The following is a 19,042-nucleotide window of genomic DNA, read 5'->3' on the forward strand; positions in this document are numbered from 1 at the left end:
CCTCCACCCTAGGAAAGAGTGCCTACCCATCCACTCTATCAATGCCCCTTATAATCCTGTAGACTTAAACGTGTGGAAAATTTTACAGGATACTTTGAGGCCTGGAGAGAGTGGACATGGAGAGGATGTTTCCACTTGTAGGAAAAACTAGAATCAGAGGGGACAACCTCAGGCTAAAGGGACAATTCTTTAAAACTGAGACAAGGAAGAATTTTTCAGCAGGAGGGTAGTAAATCTGTGGAACCCCTTGCCGCAGTAGGCTGTGGAGGCCAAATCGGAGTGTCTTTAAGACAGAGATAGATGGTGGGCACGATTCTCCCATGCCGTGCAGTATGGGAGAATCACCGTTTGCACCGGTCTGAAGCAGGCGGGCGATTCTCCAAGGAGCGGAGAATCAGCGCCATTTGTGCCGGCGCGTTTGGCACGGCGCCGTTCACAGCTAGTCGCTGCGCGAAGGGTTGGGGGCGGCCTGTGGGACGGGGAAAAGCACTCCTTCACCGGGGGGGGGGCCTCCAATGGAGTCTGACCCGCGATCGAGGCCCACCAATCGGCAGGCCGGCCTCTCCAGCCCCGGCCCTATTTTATTACGCGGCTGGCCCATAAACCCCCTACCATGTTACGTCAGGGCCGGCGCGCTGAAGAAGTCCCCCGCGCATGCGCGGGTTGGCGCGGCCCAACTGCGCATGCGCGGTTTGACGCGAAGGGAGGCTGGAGCGGCGTGACCTGCTCCAGTGCCGTGCTGGCCCCCTGTGGGGGCCACAATCGGTAGTCCCCGCGCCTGTTTCACATCATCATGAAAAGCGACGGCGTTCACGATGGCGCAAACAGTCTGTCTCCATTTCGGAGAATCGCACCCAGGTTCTTGATTAATAAGGGGATCAGGGGTTATGGGGAGTAGGCAGGAAAATGGTGATGAGAAAATTACCAGCCATAATTGAATGGCGGAGCAGACTCGATGGCCTGAGTGGCCTAATTCTGTTCCTATGTCTAATGGCCTTGTCATGATTGTGCTAGACAGAGTAGATGGCGAGACTGCTCCATTGGCCAAAGGGTTGAAAACTAAAGGACATTGATTTAAGGTTATTATGATTTTCAAAGCTACTGAAGGGAAATTTTTTTTAACATGCAGCTGCTAGCTGAATGGATGGCACAACAAGATTTCAACATTTACCATAACAGACTAAAACTACTCATGACTAAATGTTACTAATGCAGACAACCTACACTTTGTAGATCAGAACTCTTCCTTTGTACAATTAACAAAACTGTAAAACACATATTATGCAGTCTCTTAAGTTGTTATTCAATTTTCATAGACCAAGTTCAAAGTGATTCTTAGCTTCCAGGTGTTTACTCCCATTCATCTTTGTCACCCTGATAACTTTTAACCCGAGAACAGTCTTTTCTGGTGAAGACTTCGCCTGGCAATTCTCCCTCTTACGCAAGCTGGGCAAATCTTCCAACCTTGTTTAAAATCCTCAAAAATGTCATCTTTTCAATCGGAGCAAGAGCTCCCACCCAAACACCTATGAGGATAGCCAAACAGATGTTGCATATCTAGCTGCTCTCTCTTACCCCAGATCCTGGCAGACTAACCTGTCTGAGATTCAGTAAGATTTGAGGAAAGCTTGTAACCTAATCCTTCAATAATTTCCTATAAACTCTTTCCCCTCTGAAAGCCCTTCTCCATGGCAACGTTACTCATATGGGCTTTGTGTGCAGGTAGAGATGTGTTGGTTAGCTATTCTTTCAATTCTGTTCAACTCTATCTACATTGAAAGTAAATAGAAAATTTAAAGTGTAACCGTTTACAGCCCAACATTCTCAACACCTTCCTGGGACTTTGAAGACCACCAGTCTAATTGTTGTGAGCACAGATGCTGCTGCCATTGTCTCCAAGTGCAAACACCTTTCACCTTTAAAGAACTTGGGCCTCCCTTAAATAGTTAACAGTCCGGTCATTCAGGTCTGTTGTCAGGCAGACTACAGAGCGGGTCAAATGACCGACCCTCCACCCCCCCACCCCCCCTTCATTTAACCTAAATCAAAGTCAGTCCTGTAGTGACCTCAGTATGTGTTAATACATGTTCAGTTAATATAAAGTAAGTACAGACAAATGATCACTAGATGGCAACACTAACAGAACCTATAAAAAGGACTTTCCCACTCTTTCTTAGTGTGTGCGAGTTAGTGTGGGGAGAGAGCAGCTAGAGCGAAGACATGATTAGCTCAGAGTACAGTGTATTATAATTATAATACAAACTTACTTATTTTTTCTACTAGTTTAGTATTGAAGTGAAAGAACTCACTAGTTTATTATATATTACTCAATAAACATTCTGTCATCATCTGGAAGACTTTGACTATTTCTCATCAGAATTCAAGACAAAAGAGTAATATTTAGTAATATAACAAGTCCCAATTCATGATCTTATAACCTCAAATTTGTAATGAGCTGAATGGCAAAAACAAAAAAAACAAAAAGTTCTTATTCAGCAAGCGACTAGGATCTGGAGCGCACTGCCTCAGTATGTAGTGGAGGCAGATTCAATTATGGTCCTCAAAAGGCAATTGAATAATTATACGAATAGAAGAAAAAACTCAGGATGGGGGAAAAAGGGTGGGGAGCAGGCGTAGCTGAGCTCTTCTTTCAGAACTAACATGAACACGATGGGCCATCGATCAAACTAGCATGAACACGATCCTTCCATGCTGCGATTTTACAAAGTCGGGAGCATTCCATCAAACTCCTGGATTGTACCTCAATGTTGGGCAGAAAAGATCTACTTGCTACAGACCGCGTACATCTATGTTCCTGGTTAAAGTTCTGATTTGATGGTATGGGTTTTGCTAACCATGGGCGAAATTCTCCCCTACCCGGCGGGGCGTGGGTCCCGGCGTAGCCGAGTGGTGCCAACCACTCCGGCGTCGGGCCTCCCAAAAGGTGCGGAATTCTCCGCACCTTTAGGGGCTGGGCCCGCGCTGGAGTGGCTCCCGTTTCGCCGACTGGCGGCAAAACTGGCGCCAGCGGCCTTTGGCGCCACACCGCCGGGTGTCAGGGCTGGCCGAAAGGACTTCGCCCATGCGCCCGAGCATCAGCGGCCGCTGATGTCACCACCGTCGCATGAGCGGTGGAGGGGGTCTCTTCCGCCTCCACCATGGTGGAGGCATTGGCGGCGGCGGAAGAAAGAGAGTGCACCCACGGTGGGCCCCGATCGCGGGCCAGGCCACCGTGGGGGCACCCCCTGGGGTCCGATCGCCCCACGCCCCCCCCAGGACCCCAGGGCCCGTTTGCGCTGCCAATCCCGCCGGCACAGAGGTGGTTTAAACCACGTCGGCGGGAGAGGCCTGACAGCGGCGGGACTTCGGCCCATCGCGGGCCGGAGAACCGCCGCGGGAGGGGCATGCTGATCGGTGGGGCCCGTTTCCCGCTCCCGCCAATTCCCCGGTGGCGGAGAATTCCGGCCACGGCAGGGGCGGGATTTACGCCGGCCCCGGGCGATTCCCCGACCCTGCGGGGGGTCGGAGAATTCCGCCCCATAATTTTGTTGAATGCCAAGAGAAATGGTTTCACTCTCATTGGAGATGGTCATTACCTGGCACTTTGTGGCAGACCCCGAGCAGTTTGCTGGAGTATTTCACTGGTGAGAGAATTTTGTCACAATTTGTTGGCAAAGTCTAATCAAGTACCTGTTTCTACCAGTAAAGATGCTCGTTAGATCTACAGGTTATGAAACCATACAACTTTGGTACACTAGCCTATACCTAATGGGTTGCTGCTTAAAAATAAAAGTCACCAGTTTAAAATGGACATAAACTCTCTTCCTGAAAAGGCTGTGGAAGCAGCACCTACGTATACTATTAAGGCAGAGGTGGATAAATTCTTGGTGAGTGTTAGGTTATCGAGGGTAGGCGGGACACAGATTTCACAGAATTGTTACGGCGCAAGAGGAGGCCATTTGGCCCATCGTGTCTGCACCAGCTTTCCGAACTAGCATCATGACTTGGTGCCATTCCCCGCCTTTTCCCTGTACCCCTGCACAAATAATCATCTAACGCCCTCTTGAATGCCTCAATTGAAACTGCCCCCACCACATTTCCAGGCAGTGCATTCCAGACCTGAATCACTCACTGTGTGAAAAGGTTTTTTCTCACATCACGTTTGGTTCTTTTGTAAATCACTTCAATTCTGTGCCCTCTCATTCTAAATTCTTTTAGGAGCAGAAATAGATTCTCCCTATCGCCTCTGTCAGTCCGTCCCTTCATGATTTTGACCACCTCTATTAAATATCGTCTCAGCCTTGTTTTCTCCAAGGAGAACAGTCACAACCTCTTCAATATATCCACATAAAAGTTTCTCACCCCTGAAGCCATTCTTGTAAACCTCTTCTGCACTCTCTCCAATGCATTCACATCCTTCCTATAGTTTGGTACCCGGAACTGTAGTGTTTTCTCTGATGTCCAGCAAATGTTCCTTTCTCTTAGACACTAAGCCTCTATAATAAAGCCCAAAATACTACATGCTTTATTAACTGTTCTCGCCACCTGTCCCGCCACTTTCAATGATCTATGCACATATACGCCAAGATCCCTCTGCTGCTGCACCCCTTTAGGAATTTGACCCCTTATTTTACATTGTCTCTCCATGCTCTTCCTATCTAAATGCATCACCTCACGCTTCTCCCCATTAACCTTTATCTGCCACCTATCTGTCCATTCCACCAACCTGTCTGTGTCTTTTTGAAGTTCTACATGTCCTCCTCACAGTTTAAAATACTTCCAACTTTTGGGTCAAACTTTGAAATTATCCCCTGCACACAAAGATCTACATCATTAATATATATCAGGATAAGAAAGGGTACCAATACCGACCCCTGGGAACACCACTATAAAACTTCCTCCAGCCCAAAAAATATCCTTATTCTCTGCTTCCTATTATTCAGCCAATGTTATATCCAAGTTGCTACTGTCCCTTCTATTCCATCGGCGATTACCATTAGATCAGCTGTGAGCTTATTAAATGGCGGGGCAGGCTCGAGGGGCTGAATTGGTCTCCTCCTGCTGCTTGTTCACATGCTCATAGCCATGGTCAGGTGATTTTAGTAGATTAGGAGAAAGTCAGCTGAAACATATTAGAAATCCTGAGAGATTGACAAATCCATTTAATGATGCAACCAACCAGCTCTAATTGTGAGGAAAATGTTATAATTCTGAAGGTAAGCATGTGCACATCTTATTCACAAATAAATTCTCCGCCCCAGGGGGTCGATAGTTTTTTTTGCAAAAGAACATTCCAGAGTTTTAGTGCCTTCTGCTTCCTGATTTCCCTCCTAAATAACCAAACTTCAGTTTTAAGATTCTAGATCTACCTTGCACTCATCAGATGAAATGCTGTCTCAATGTCTGCCCTGTGAAGCCTCTTTTACCATTTTAAACACCTCGACAAGATCAACCGTCTAAATTCCGCATTCTACATCTGTCCTCTTATTGCAACCTGTCCTCTGCTTTCATTCTGGTGAATCAGAGCTGTATCCCTTTCATCACCAATGTATCCCTTCCAGAGGCTGGCTGTCCAATACAGAACACGACACTCCCAATGGGGTCTGACCAAGATTCAACACCAGGTTCATCACTTCCTTTTACTCTTACCAGCCTCACAAAGGCTGACCATCATTTTCCAAGCCTTCCGATATGACAAAGGGGCATCTGGACTTGAAACGTTCACTCTTTTCTCTCCCTACAGATGCTGCCAGACCTGCTGAGATTGTCCAGCATTTTCTCTTTTGTTTTCAGATTCCAGCACCTTTATGGGACGCCGCGGTAGCACAGTGGTTAGCACAGTTGCTTTGCAGCTTCAGGGTCCCAGGTTCGATTCCCGGCTTGGGTCACTATCTGTGCGGAGTCTGCACGTTATCCCCGTGTCTGCGTGGGTTTCCTCCGGGTGCTCCGGTTTCCTCCCACAGCCCAAAGATGTGCAGGTTAGGTGGATTGGCCATGCTAAATTGCCCTTGGTATCCAAAAAGGTTAGATGGGTTTGCAGGTTGCCGGGATAGGGTGGAGGCGTGGGCTTGAGTGCAGTGCTGTGTCTGAGGGCTGGTGCGGACTCAATGGGCTGAATGGCTTCCTTCTGTGCTGTCGATTCTATGAGGCAATCATTCTGTGATCAGTTGCTGCATCGACAAGTGGATCGGCTTTGATGTTAGCAATCCTGCAGGGCCTGCCCAGAACAGCCTGGTTCGCCCCATGTCCGGGGTTCTGGTTTAAGGGCAGCACAAGTGAATAGCACTGTGGCTTCACAGCGCCAGGGTCCCAGGTTCGAATCTCCGCTGGGTCACTGTCTGTGCGGAGTCTGCACGTTCTCCCCGTGTCTGCGAAGGTTTCCTCCGGGTGCTCCGGTTTCCTCCCACAGTCCAAAGACGTGCAAGTTAGGTAGATTGGCCATGCTAAATTGCCCTTAGTGTCCAAAAAGGTTAGATGGGGTTATTGGGTTACGGGGATAGGATGGAAGTGAGGGCTATAGTGGGTCGGTGCACTCGATGGGCCGAATGGCCTCCTTCGGCACTGCATGTTCTATGTTCTTTGCTTTTATATGTAATGATTTGACGTAAATGTAGGGGGAACAACATAAGCATTTACCACATGGTTGACAGTGAGGAGGATTGCTGTAGACTGCAGGAAAGTATCAATGGACTGATCAGGTGGGCAGAAAAGTGACAAATAGAATTCAACTAATTGTGAGGGGCCTGGATAGAGTGGGTGGGAAGGGCCTATATGCTTTAGCAGAGAACTCAGTGACTAAGGGCATAGGTTTAAAACGATTGGCAGGAAGGTCAGAGCGGAGATGTGGAAAAATATTTTTACCCAGAGGGTGGTGGGTGTCTGGGACTCACTTCCAGGCACAATATCTGAACTAGTCTTTTATGTAGGTTTAACATAAGCTCCTTGTACTGTGTGCCTATACTTACAAGGTTGAATACAACGGAGTGGCTTGCTTGGCCATTTCAGAAGACATTTAACCACATTCCTGCCACTTTCAATAATTTGTGCACAAACACCGAGAAGGCTTTCACTTCTTGTACCCCTTTAAAATTATATGATTTAGCTCGAGTTGTCGCTCTTCATTCTTTCTCCCATTAGAATGGGACGGGATTCACCGGCCTTCCAGCCGCGTGTTCCTCAGCTGCGTGCCGTTTGCTGGCTTCGGGATTCTCTGTTCCCGCCACTGTCAATGGGATTTCCCATTTAAGCCACCCCACGCCACCAGGAAACCCACAGGTGGGGGTGGCCTCCCGTGGGAATGGAGAATCTATTATGTTTAATTACTGTTCACACCAGCAGTGCATAACATCAGATTTTTCTGCACTAAATTTCATTGGTCATGTGTACACCCTTTCCATCAGCCCAAGTCCTTTTGAAGTCAAATACTGCCCTTCTCACTCTTTACCACGCTTGGTAAGCATAAATGCTTCACAGCTCCAGGGTCCCAGGTTCGATTCCCGGCTTGGGTCACTGTCTGTGCGGAGTCTGCACGTCCTCCCCGTGTGTGCGTGGGTTTCCTCCGGGTGCTCCGGTTTCCTCCCACAGTCCAAATATGTGCAGGTGAGGTGGATTGGCCATGCCAAATTGCCCTTCGTGACCAAAAAAGGTTAGGTGGGGTTACTGAGTTATGGCGATAGGGTGAAGGCGTGGGCTTAAGTGAGATGCTCTTTCCAAGGGCCAGTGCACACCCGATGGGTCAAATGGCCTCCTTCTGAATTGTAAATTCTATGATTCGACCTCCAAATTACATGCCATCGACAAATATTGTCGTTGTACCCTATACAATCTAAGTCATTTACATCTTATTTATTCTTTCACAGGATGTGACCTAACCTCAGGCAGTTTTACATCCTATGAGCTGCAGTTTCATTTTTACCCACAAGTTTAACCTGTGACACTTCATCAAATGCCATTGAGACATTCACTATTCACTTGCACATCAGCCCCATTGCCCTCAGAGACACTATCTCATATGATGGGTGCAAGGTAGATCTACTTTAGTTCTAGCAATGACAAATAATCAATTTAAACCCATTTGTCAGTATGCATCAGGCAGAACACATCAAAATAAAAAGTCATGGCTCCAGTGAACAAAAGTGGAGAGGAATTCACATGAGGAAACTGAAACATTCAGGTTAAACATGGTGAAAATGAGCAAAACAGCCCCAATTGAGATAGTCCTTACATTAAATGGAAGACCCCAAAATTTGAGGCTGGCACCATGGCGTCGCCCACGGTTTTGGGTGAATAAACATTCAAATATCTTCGAGAATTACTTCTTCTATGAACCCAAGTAGCACAACAGTAAAGTTGGCGATTTGGGGACGGTGCAATACCAATGTTGTAACAATAACAGGAGACCCAGTTACCGATGATCATTGTCGAGGGACATCAGCCAAGTCTCATGGGTGGTGGATTTGAACAGTAGAACAGTGCAGAAACACATTGACCAGGTAAGAAGCCAGGGGACCACAACCCCAATCTTGGAACAGTTGGAGCGGGCAGGCAGGTCCCGTATTCCTGTGGTGGAGCCACAACGTAGAGAATCTAGAAGTTCTCGGGAGGCCCGAACGACAACCCAGGAGGGAGCTGGAAAAGGGAATGCCCCAGACCCATCCACCAGCTGCACCAGAAACAAGTAAGTCCAGGATCAACGTTCGCCACCAGACGGATGACCTTAGCTGTTCCCTTGTACCACCTCGACCCCAGCAGCCTCAGATCGGAAAAACGGCCATTGTTCCTCTCACTGAGTGGGCACCCGAAGCTAAGTATAGGCATTAGCGATAGTTTAGTCTGTAGTATTTCGTGCATGAGTAGATATTGCTGTGTGTGTAAATAAATAGCATTGACTTTGACCTAACTGGTGCATCGGCTCTTTGATCAGTATTCGGGTTTGAACCTTGTGGCAGTATCGAAAGATACCTGGCGACTCTAAAGCAAACGTAATTAGGATTAAGGAAAGCGACCATATTGACCGCCATATTTAGAACCAAATAAACAGAGGAATACCAGTTTGGGGTCTAAGGTGGTCTACGAGACCCAGAAACTCCCCCGACAGATTGACATTGTTGTGACACAATGTAAAGAATTGTAAGGGTTAATGTAATGTCTAAATCTACCCCTAGAGAGAGCTAGATGTATAACTATATCAGGCATTGATGCTGAGCCTTGTGTGCGAGAGGTTGAGGAGAAAACTAGTGTACAGACTGAAGGAAAGATAGTGTGTGAGAGCGGATCATAGTTAATGTAATAGTGTAGAGACTAGTAGTAAATGAGTGCAGATCATATGTTTATTAGCAATTGTGTATTATACAGGAGTAAGTGTTGAATCCCATTAAGTAGTGTTAATCAATCAGTAGCTTTGTTCAATGCAAAGGCTATTTGTGGTCTTTGTGAACACTATGCCAACCATCCTAAAATTAGCAACACAAAGAACACCACATGGTACCAGGAGTTATTTCTACAAATAATAATCAATTAGATTAGACAGGTTAGCTTTAAGAAGATTGAAGAAAACAATCACGTCACTACAACGATCAGAAAATCTACACAGAAAAATTGTAAGGTGGAGTGTATAAAAAAACCTGACTACTTCAGAACAAATGGTAAACTATGTCAAAACTGGGCAAGTTTTCCTATCTGCCTCCGCGCTAGAAAATGCTTCCAGAGAAAAATAGCACTTCTTAATTTAGCTTGAACTCAAGCATTAGAGCTTTATAACTCCTTTGAACTTGCTGAAGATGAGGATAAAACAAAGTATAACATAGTGCTGGAGAAATTCAATGCTCACTGCAAAAAGCAAGTGAATGAGACCTATGAGCGCTGTCAGTTCAGAAAAAGGCTGCAGCTGAAAGGAGAATTGATTCTTTCATTGCAGCTTTAAAGTTAAGAGCGCAGTTGTGTAACTTTTCCTCCTTTACTGATTCAATGCTTCGCGATCAAGTTGTATTTGGGATTAATGACAAACGTTTGCGAGACGAAGTGCTAAGACCACAAATTTTGCCACTAGGTGAAGCGATCAATCTGTGCAAAGCCAATGAACAAGCATCCTCTGACAATGCGGAGTTCAAGTGAAATGAAAAAGGCACAAAATCGGGAAACGTGGCTGATACCATTAATGCTGTGTCGCAGCAAAGAAAACTGCAGGAGGCCATTTTGTGAGTGACATCACAAGCGATGACATTCACGGGCAGTGGCCACGCCTACAGTAAAAAAAAATGTTCAGCAAAAGGCACACAATGTTCCAATTATTGCAAATACAATCACGTTGCAGCACATTGTCGTTTCTCAACAGCTTGTCCAGCAAACAAATTTTTTAAATCCTACCATGACCACAGAAAGATCCAAAGTGTCCAGAGTGAAGTAAAAGACAAAATATCTCAACTGATGATAATGATTTCTCTCTATACACACTAAAGGATACTTTCATGATTTATGTAATTACTATGATTAATACACTCTCTATGATTAACAACTCTCAAAGATTATTAAAAGAGTGGGCTGTACTACTTGATATAAATGGCTCAGAAATTCCATTTTAGATACAGGAGCACACGCAAATTTAATAACTGAAAATAATTTAAGGTAAGCATACAGTACACCGCAAATACAGAAATCAATCTGTCGATTGACCGACTATAATGGAAATACCACAGCTATGAGAGATTCCTGCTGTCGCATTGTTTGGAATGGCGATATCAAATTGTCAATCGACTTTGAAATAGTGGAAGATGATAAATCATCGCTACTTGGGGTGGATGCTTGCGATAAATTAAGCATAGTTGAAAGGATACACACAACCAAGACTTCGAAAGACCAGCTCAAGAGCCAGGAAAAGACTTAGTTGTTGCTGATGCCCTATCAGAGCTACAAATGATACTGATACCACGGTGTCAAATATAGTGCACATTGTGGAAGCACAAGCTTCAATAGTTGCTGAGATGCTATCAGTGTCTGACAAAACACTACGAATCATAAGAGAATAAACGGAAAAGGACTTGACACTCAAAAGGGTAATCAAATACCTCAAAGGATGGCCATTTGGATATTGCACCGCTTTTCACAGTATCAAAGATGACCTCAAAGTAATTAATGGATTCATACTCAAAGGAGATAGAATAGTTATTCCTTCGTGCCTCCGACAAGGTATCTTGGAACAGAAACACAACGGTTACCAAGGTAATGAAAAATTTTGTAGACGAGCTAGACAATCTGTGTACTGGCCTGGAATCAACAAGGATGTGGACAAGGAATGCAGCATTTGTCAGATGCATCAATCTGTGCAATGCAAAGAGAGTTTGGAAGAAAATGAACTCATCACGAATCCATGGATCAAAGTTGGTATGGATGTATTCTAGTTTAAAGGTCATGACTATCTAGTCATAATTGACTACTATTCCAAAAACATTTTCATTGGCCTGGAATACATAAATATGTAGTTAAATTTTGTCAATCATGTCACACATGTCAAGTGATAGGGAACCCTCAAGCAGTGATAAAGCCTTAATACCCATTCCAGCATTTTCGGAACCTTTTACAAGGGTCCTAATTGATTGCATAGGACCGCTTCCTGAAACAAAAAGTGGGAATCAATATCTTTTGACAATAATGGATGTGACTACTAGGTTTCCAGAGGCCATTCCAGTACGTAATATTACAGCTAAAAAGATTGTGGCGGAGATACTTAAATTCTTTACTAGATATGGACTACCCTCAGAAATACAATTGGATCAAGGATGGAATTTTACCTCAAGGTTATTCAAATAAGTTATGGATAGCTTAGGAATAAAACAATTAAAATCAACTGTGTACCATCCAGAATCGCAGGGAGCGTTAGAAAGGTGGCATCAGATATTAAATATAATGTTGAGGGCTTATTGTCATGATTATCCAGAAGATTGGAATAAAGGAATTCCATTCGTACTGGGTGCAATTAGGCATGCACCTAATGAATCAAACAAATTTAGTCCTTTTGAACTAATTTTTGGTCATGAGGTAAGAGGACCACTTAAGTTGATTAAGGGAAAATTGGTCAGTGAGAAATCAGAAATTACATTATTGGATTACGTGTCAAATTTTAGGGAATGATTAAATAGAGCAGGTGAATTGGCTAGACAACATTTTAAAGTTACACAAAATCTGATGAAACGGGTAGCGGACACGAAATCCAAAGTTCGTTGTTTTGCCAGTGGAGATAAAGTTTTAGTGTTGTTCCCAGTGGCAGGTGGACCTTTAAAAGCAAGGTTTTGTGGACCTTATCAGATTGAAAGGAAATTAAGTGAGGTGAATTATGTGGTAAAAACGCCGGATAGAAGGAAAACTCACCGAGTATGAATATGCTTAAAAGGTACTTAGAAAGGGAAGGAGCGAAAAAGGAGGTTTAATGATTCTAACTCAAAGTGACGAACCAAATCCAGGTGACTGTGAATTTGACATACCTCAAATTAAATTGGAAAACGAGGATGTTCTTAAAAATTGGGATAAATTGTTGAGTTACCTTCCAGAAGAAAAACAAACAGATCTGAAAGAGTTATTGATATCACATGGGCATATTTGTGGAGATAAATTGGGAAGTACTAAAATGGCTATACATGATGGAGATGTGGGAAATGCTGTTCCAATCAAACAACATCCATATAGACTGAACCCTTTAAATTTGGCACAGGTTGACAAAGAGATTGAGAGTATGCTTAAAATTGGCATAATTGAAGTGGGTTACAGCCAGTGGAGCTCACCCATAGTGATGGTACCTAAACCAGACGGTACCAACGGTTGTGTGAGGACTATAGAAAGGTTAATGCAGTTGCAAGAACTGACTCTTATCCTATCCCACGTTTGGAGGATTGCATTGAGAAAGTGGGACAATCATCTTTTATTTCAAAACTGGATTTACTTAAAGGTTACTGACAGGTACCTTTGTCCGAAAGGGCGAAGGGGATTTCAACTTTTGTGACTCCAGATGGTATATACCAATTCAAAGTTATGCCATTTGGCATGAAAAACGCCCCAGCCACATTTCAACGGTTAACTAACGAAATTGTTTCAGGATTACCCAATTATGCGGTAGACATCGACGGTCTGGTAATTTTCAGCTAGACATGGAAAGAACATTTAAAACATCTGATGGAGTTATTCGATTGACTTCAGGAGGCGTGTTTGGTGATAAACCTAGCCAAAAGTGAATTTGGAAAACCCAAGTCACTTTCCTTGGCCCTACAATTGGACAGGGTTGAATGGTCCCATGGGATATAAAAACAAAAGTTATTGGGGAGTTTCCAATCCCCTCTACGCGACGGGAAATAATGCAATTTCTTGATATGTGTGGATTCTGCCGGAAATTTGTACCGAATTTCAGCAGTGTGGTCACTGCACTGACAGACTTGCTCAAGAAGCGAAACAAATTCCAGTGGACAGCGGAGTGTCAACAGGCATTTGACAGCCTAAACGCTGTGTTAACCACTGCTCCTGTGTTAGCCATCCCAAATTACAGGAAACCATTCCAAATGGCGGTTGATGCAAGTGATGTGAGTGTAGGTGCGGTGCTTCTGCAAGACGACGACGAATGGCTAGAGCGGCCTTTTGGTTATTTTTCAAAGAAATTGAATTCTTACCAGAAAAAGTATTCAATGATTGAGAACTAGACATTGAGTTTGGTGCTAGCTTTGCAACATTTTCACATTTATGTGACCAGCTATCCGTCTGATACCATCATATATATGATCATAATCCGTTAACGTTTTTGGATTCTGGAATAACAATGCAAGGCTGTTTCGCTGGAGTTTATTGTTACAGCCATTTCATTTTAAAAATAGTACATGTGGCAGGACGAGAAAACGTGATAGCAGATGCTTTGTCACGAATGTGATGAACGGAAGCAATTTTAGTTGGAGGAAGAAGAGAAAAAAAATGGACTATATTATTATATATGATTGCGTGTGGTTTTTTTAAACAAAAAAGTATATTTCCTGTATGCATTTCTTAAAGGATAGTGAAAAGGTGAAAAATGAAACCATCTTGAAGTTGATGGCTTTTTTTTTCTTGGGGGGAGGTGTCATGTGAGAGCACCTTGAAGAAATGGGTGTTTATAAATAGGTATGTATATAAAAATCTGTAGTGAGAGTACCTTTAAGAAATGGGTGTTTATTACTGCAGTGATGTCAGAGGGTGGGTGGAGCTGGGCTGTCTGTCAGTTTTTACTTTCATTTTAGGCTGTTTGCTGCAGGGTGTGTTTTACTTTCATTTTCAGAGCTGGATAGCTGCAGTCACAGCCAGAAGGTGTATTAGAGTCTCTCTCTGCAACCTAAAGACTGTAAATCGATCCTGGTGATTTAAATCTAATAACAGGAGTGACTTTAACTTGATGTGCTTCTGGTAAAAGGTGTTTTAAGTCTTATGGATGTTAAAAGGAAAGCTTAAAGAATTACTTAGTGTTGTATTCTTTGGGGGTTGTATTTGAATTAATGATTGCTAAGATGTTCACTGTATGTTTTAAAAAGGTTAACTTGAGTTCATAGAATAAACATTGTTTACTTTTCCATTTCTGCTGTACCACACCTGTAGAGTGGGCCGTGTGCTCCCCATACCACAACCTATGAAAAGTTGTGGGTCAGGTGAACTCCATGATACACTTTGGGGTTCTCTAAACCCTGGTCCATAATAATAGGAGTAAGTGTCGAATCAAATTAGTGTTAATTAATCTGTACCTTTGTTCAATTTAAAAGCTATTTGTGGTCTTTGTGAACACTATGCCAACCATCCTAAAATTAGCAACACAAAGAACCCCACAATTGAGATAAACTTGTGTTTCTCTATCTTTTTACTGTAGATAGCAACTGTGCGTAATCTGTTCTGTAAATATGTTATTGCCTCTTTAAAAAGGGCAAGCCCTCATGGTCCACCTGACTGGCTCAGAGCCTATCATGTGGGAGCACCCGAACCACAACAAATGGGGAAGAAGCACAGGGCCCTGGAAGTGGGGTCCCGGGCAGAGTGTACCGCAAGCCAGAGACTCTGTGCCTGTGTATAGTTTACCTTTACTTGTTACCAATAAACCCTTGTTCTATTATACTTGAAGCCTCCCTAGTATCCCCCATAGGGACATAGCCTAAAGTTTCAGGAGTGAATTAAGGAAACACTTCTACCTGCAAGGGTGATAGAATAGAAGTTTGAAATTCTCCTTCGGGTGACTGTCTGTCTGAAGTTTTCACTTTCTCCACGTGTCTGCGTGGGTTTCCTCCATGTGCTCCGGTTTCCTCCCACAGTCCAAAGATGTGCAGGTTAGGTGGATTGGTCATGCTAATTTGCCCCTCAGTGTCCAAAAAATGTTAGGTTGGGTTACTGGATTATGGTGATAGGGTGGAGGCATGGCCTTAAGTGGGGTGCTCTTTCCAAGAGCCAGTGCAGATTTGATGGGCCAAATGGCCTCCTTCTGCACTGTAAATTCTATGATTTTATGAAATGGCAATTAATGCTAGATCAATTGTTAACTTTAATCTGGGTTTGGTGGATTGTTGTTAGCTAATGATACTAAGGAATATGGGGCCAAGGTGAATTGTACAATAGGCTGGTGGGGCTAAATCGTTTCCCACCTATTCAGTCCAGAGTGGCTGCCCTTGATATCATGGCAGCATTTGGCCAAGTGTGGTATCAATGAGCTCTGGCAATTCCCATTGAAGTCAATGGGAATCAGGGGGAAACTCTCCACTGGTTGGAGTCTTACCTCGCATAAAGGAAGATGGTTATGGGTGCTGTGTCAATCCACACAACCGCAGGACATCACTGCAAGAGTTCCTGGGGATAATATTCTGGGCTCAATCGTCTTCAGCTGCTTCATCAATGACCTTCCCTCTATCATAAGGTCAGAAATTATAGGGATGTTCACTGATGACTGCACAATAGCATCCTATCAGGCTGCATCACAGCCTGGTATGGCAACTGCTCGGCCCAGGACCGCAAGAAACTTCAGAGAGCCGTGAATACCGCCCAGTCCATCACACGAACCTGCCTCCCATCCATTGACTCCATCTACACCTCCCACTGCCTGGGGAAAGCGGGCAGCATAATCAAAGATCCCTCCCACCCGGCTTACTCACTTTTCCAACTTCTTCCATCGGGCAGGAGATACAGAAGTCTGAGAATACGCACGAACAGACTCAAAAACAGCTTCTTCCCCACTGTCACCAGACTCCTAAATGACCCTCTTATGGACTGACCTCATTAACACTACACCCTGTATGCTTCATCCGATGCCACTGCTTATGTAGTTACATTGTATATCTTGTGTTGCCCTATTATATATTTTCTTTTTTTTCCCCCTTTTCTTCCCATGTACTTAATGATCTGTTGAGCTGCTCGCAGAAAAATACTTTTCACTGTACCTCGGTACACGTGACAATAAACAAATCCAATCCAACCCAATCCAATATTCAGTACCATTTGCGGCTCCTCAGATACTGAAGCAGTCGGTGTTTGCATGCTGCAAGGGCAATGTGCAATCTTGGGCTGATAAGTGACCAATAACATTTGCGCCACACAAGTGCCAAGCAGTGACCACAAGAGAGAATCTAACCATCTTTCTTTTGCATGCAATGGTCTTACCATCAATGAATCCCCCACCATCGACATTTCATCACCAACTAGTTTCTGATTCACTGCTCTAATTGCCAAGGTATAAATTAGCCAAGAGTTTCCCCTGGTGGAGCATCCCAGCTGTAAGATTGTGTTTGAGCTGAAGCATGAGGATTATTTTGTGCGACAATTGTTGGTGAGGGCACATCAATGGCATTTAGGATTTAAGTGGCCAATGTACCAACAGTCTATCTGCTTAACAAATGATATTGGCGGATCAAGAAAGGAATGGAAGAATGATGGAGAAGGAAATTAGGTAAATTAGTAAAGTAAGTAAAATTATTTAAATGTAAAAATCCTCTGGAAACAATGTACTTACCTGCAAGAATGAGACACCAGTTTCAATAATTTGATTTCAGGGCCTGGAGAGGTTGTAGAACATTACAGAATTAAAAATGTCCTTGCCTCATCAAGTACCAGCCCTAACTTTGTGGTGACTTTAAGACGAAACGTAGCAGTTTCTTGAGCCCCACAGGGCAATTTTTGGGGGGCTAGATTTTGCATACTGCAGCGATTCACAACTCTCAATGAAGTCATTCCCTCTGCAGAAGTCTATACACGAATACCACAGTGTAACATGGCTTTATCCCGGTAAATTCTGGGCCAAACGTTCATCAGCCCTCCAAAATATTCCCCCCCCCCCCCCCCCCATAAGTTTCCCACTGGAGGATCAGGGTCCGCAGCAGTCAAAGTTATTATTGTCATGACAACTTTTCAGTCTTTCAGAACCAACCTGCTGATGGAGTTCAGAAAATACTCCAGCCATCACAGGAAGGTTTCACATTGCTCTGGCCCCCTCCCCTCCCCACTCTCTCCCCTCCCCACTCTCTCCTCCTCACTCTCTCCCTGGGGAATAGGCAGGAAAGTGAACCTGGGGCAACGATCACTTCGGCTATGATCTGACTGAGTGGCAGAACAGGCTCGAGCGAGGGGTCGAATGGCCTACTTCTGCTACTACAGTATTTCGATATGCTCATCAACTTCGCAATGCTGTGGTTTTCTCATGATAGAGGAGGCCAAGAAAAGGGGATTTTTTTTAAATAGAAAAAAGCTCGTTTTCAAAGCACTTTAGAATGTGGTTTTTTTTTCTACAGTAAAGGCCGGGGGTCTGTGGAGGAGGCCGGGGGTCTGTGGAGGGGGCCGGGGATCATCAGTTCCGGCCTATAGCCAGACACTAACCTCAGCGGCGAGAGGTTTAATGGGACATTTGCCCTAGCTCCAGGCTGAGTCAGCGGCTCAAGGCGAATATTCTCAGTCCGAGGGGAGGGGGGGAGAGAGAGGAACCTCTGGCTCACAATTCAACCCACCAGCTTTCTGAACTCTGCAGGCGGGGGGGATTCCTGCTGTAAAGTTGAGAAATAATTCCAACAACAACGGGGGTGGGGGGCGCATTTTGGGTTTTCACGAAACTCCGCAAACAGCAACTTCGAAATAGACAAAGACGGCGGCGGGGGGGGGGGGGGGGGGGGGAAGGTGTGGTTATAGAGAAATAGGGAGGAAGATTGGGGTCAAATCAGTCATTTACCTTTGTAAGCGGACGAACCCATTGTCGGTTTCTGGGACACAGGCTGTGATCTTGCACCGTTAGCAGTGTTGGGGTCGAGTTGTGCTGACGGCTTGTGGTGAGAGCTTTCTCATTCACTGGGCGGTGTCAATGAGCCTCTCTCCACCAGTTAGTCTCTGCAGTTCAGCTTTCTGTCTCGCATCATTAACCCACCCGCGACAGTGCAGAAGGAGGCCATTCGGCCCATCGAGTCTGCAGGGACCCACTTAAGCCCTCACTTCCACCCTATTCCCGTTACCCAGTAACCCCTCCTACCCTTTTTTGGTCACTAAGGGCAATTTATCATGGCCAGTCCACCTAACCTGCACGTCTTTGGACTGTGGGAGGAAACCCACGCAGACACAGGGAGAACGTGCAGACTCTGCACAGACAGTGACCCAAGCTGGGAATTGAACCAGGGACCCTGGCGCTGTGAAGCCGTAGTGCCGCCCCTCTAACTGCAGTGATGTGAAAAACTTCAGCAACCTTTCACAGGGTGAGCTTGGTAACTTCTCATTTTTAAATGTGGTTTCGACTACACTGCCCCAGTTTGGATCAGAGGCCAGCAGGCTTCCTGTTTATCTTATTAAATCCTCAGTTACGTTCATTATTCATCTTGTGTTCCTTGATGGCACATCAATTTAATAAGCTGAACTTTTCAAACGAATTCATCGCTCAAGCCTGATCGCCTGGAGCGGACCCACTGCAACATTCGAGCACTGGCTAAGCTGCTTCGAAGCTTACCTCGGATCCTCCACCGAAGACGTCACCGACCTCCAAAAGCAGCAAATACTCAACGCAAGTTTTCCTTCTCATCAGAGACGCCCCCTCGTA

At 44.8% G+C, this 19,042-nt stretch overlaps 1 protein-coding gene across 1 annotated transcript in view; it reads right to left on the reverse strand.

The window, feature by feature from the left end:
• Positions 1-18,454, reverse strand: part of LOC119975511 (lactosylceramide 4-alpha-galactosyltransferase-like) — a 127,640-nt gene extending 109,186 nt beyond the window's left edge. Inside the window, exon 1 of the mRNA XM_038815285.1 lies at positions 18,191-18,454. Within this exon, the coding sequence (XP_038671213.1) occupies positions 18,191-18,212 (22 nt within the window). The 5' untranslated portion in view covers positions 18,213-18,454. The remainder of the gene's footprint in view (positions 1-18,190) is intronic.
• Between the last annotated feature and the right edge of the window lie 588 nt (positions 18,455-19,042).

Source organism: Scyliorhinus canicula, chromosome 13, assembly GCF_902713615.1.
Source record: "Scyliorhinus canicula chromosome 13, sScyCan1.1, whole genome shotgun sequence".
NCBI classification, from domain to species: Eukaryota; Metazoa; Chordata; class Chondrichthyes; order Carcharhiniformes; family Scyliorhinidae; genus Scyliorhinus; species Scyliorhinus canicula.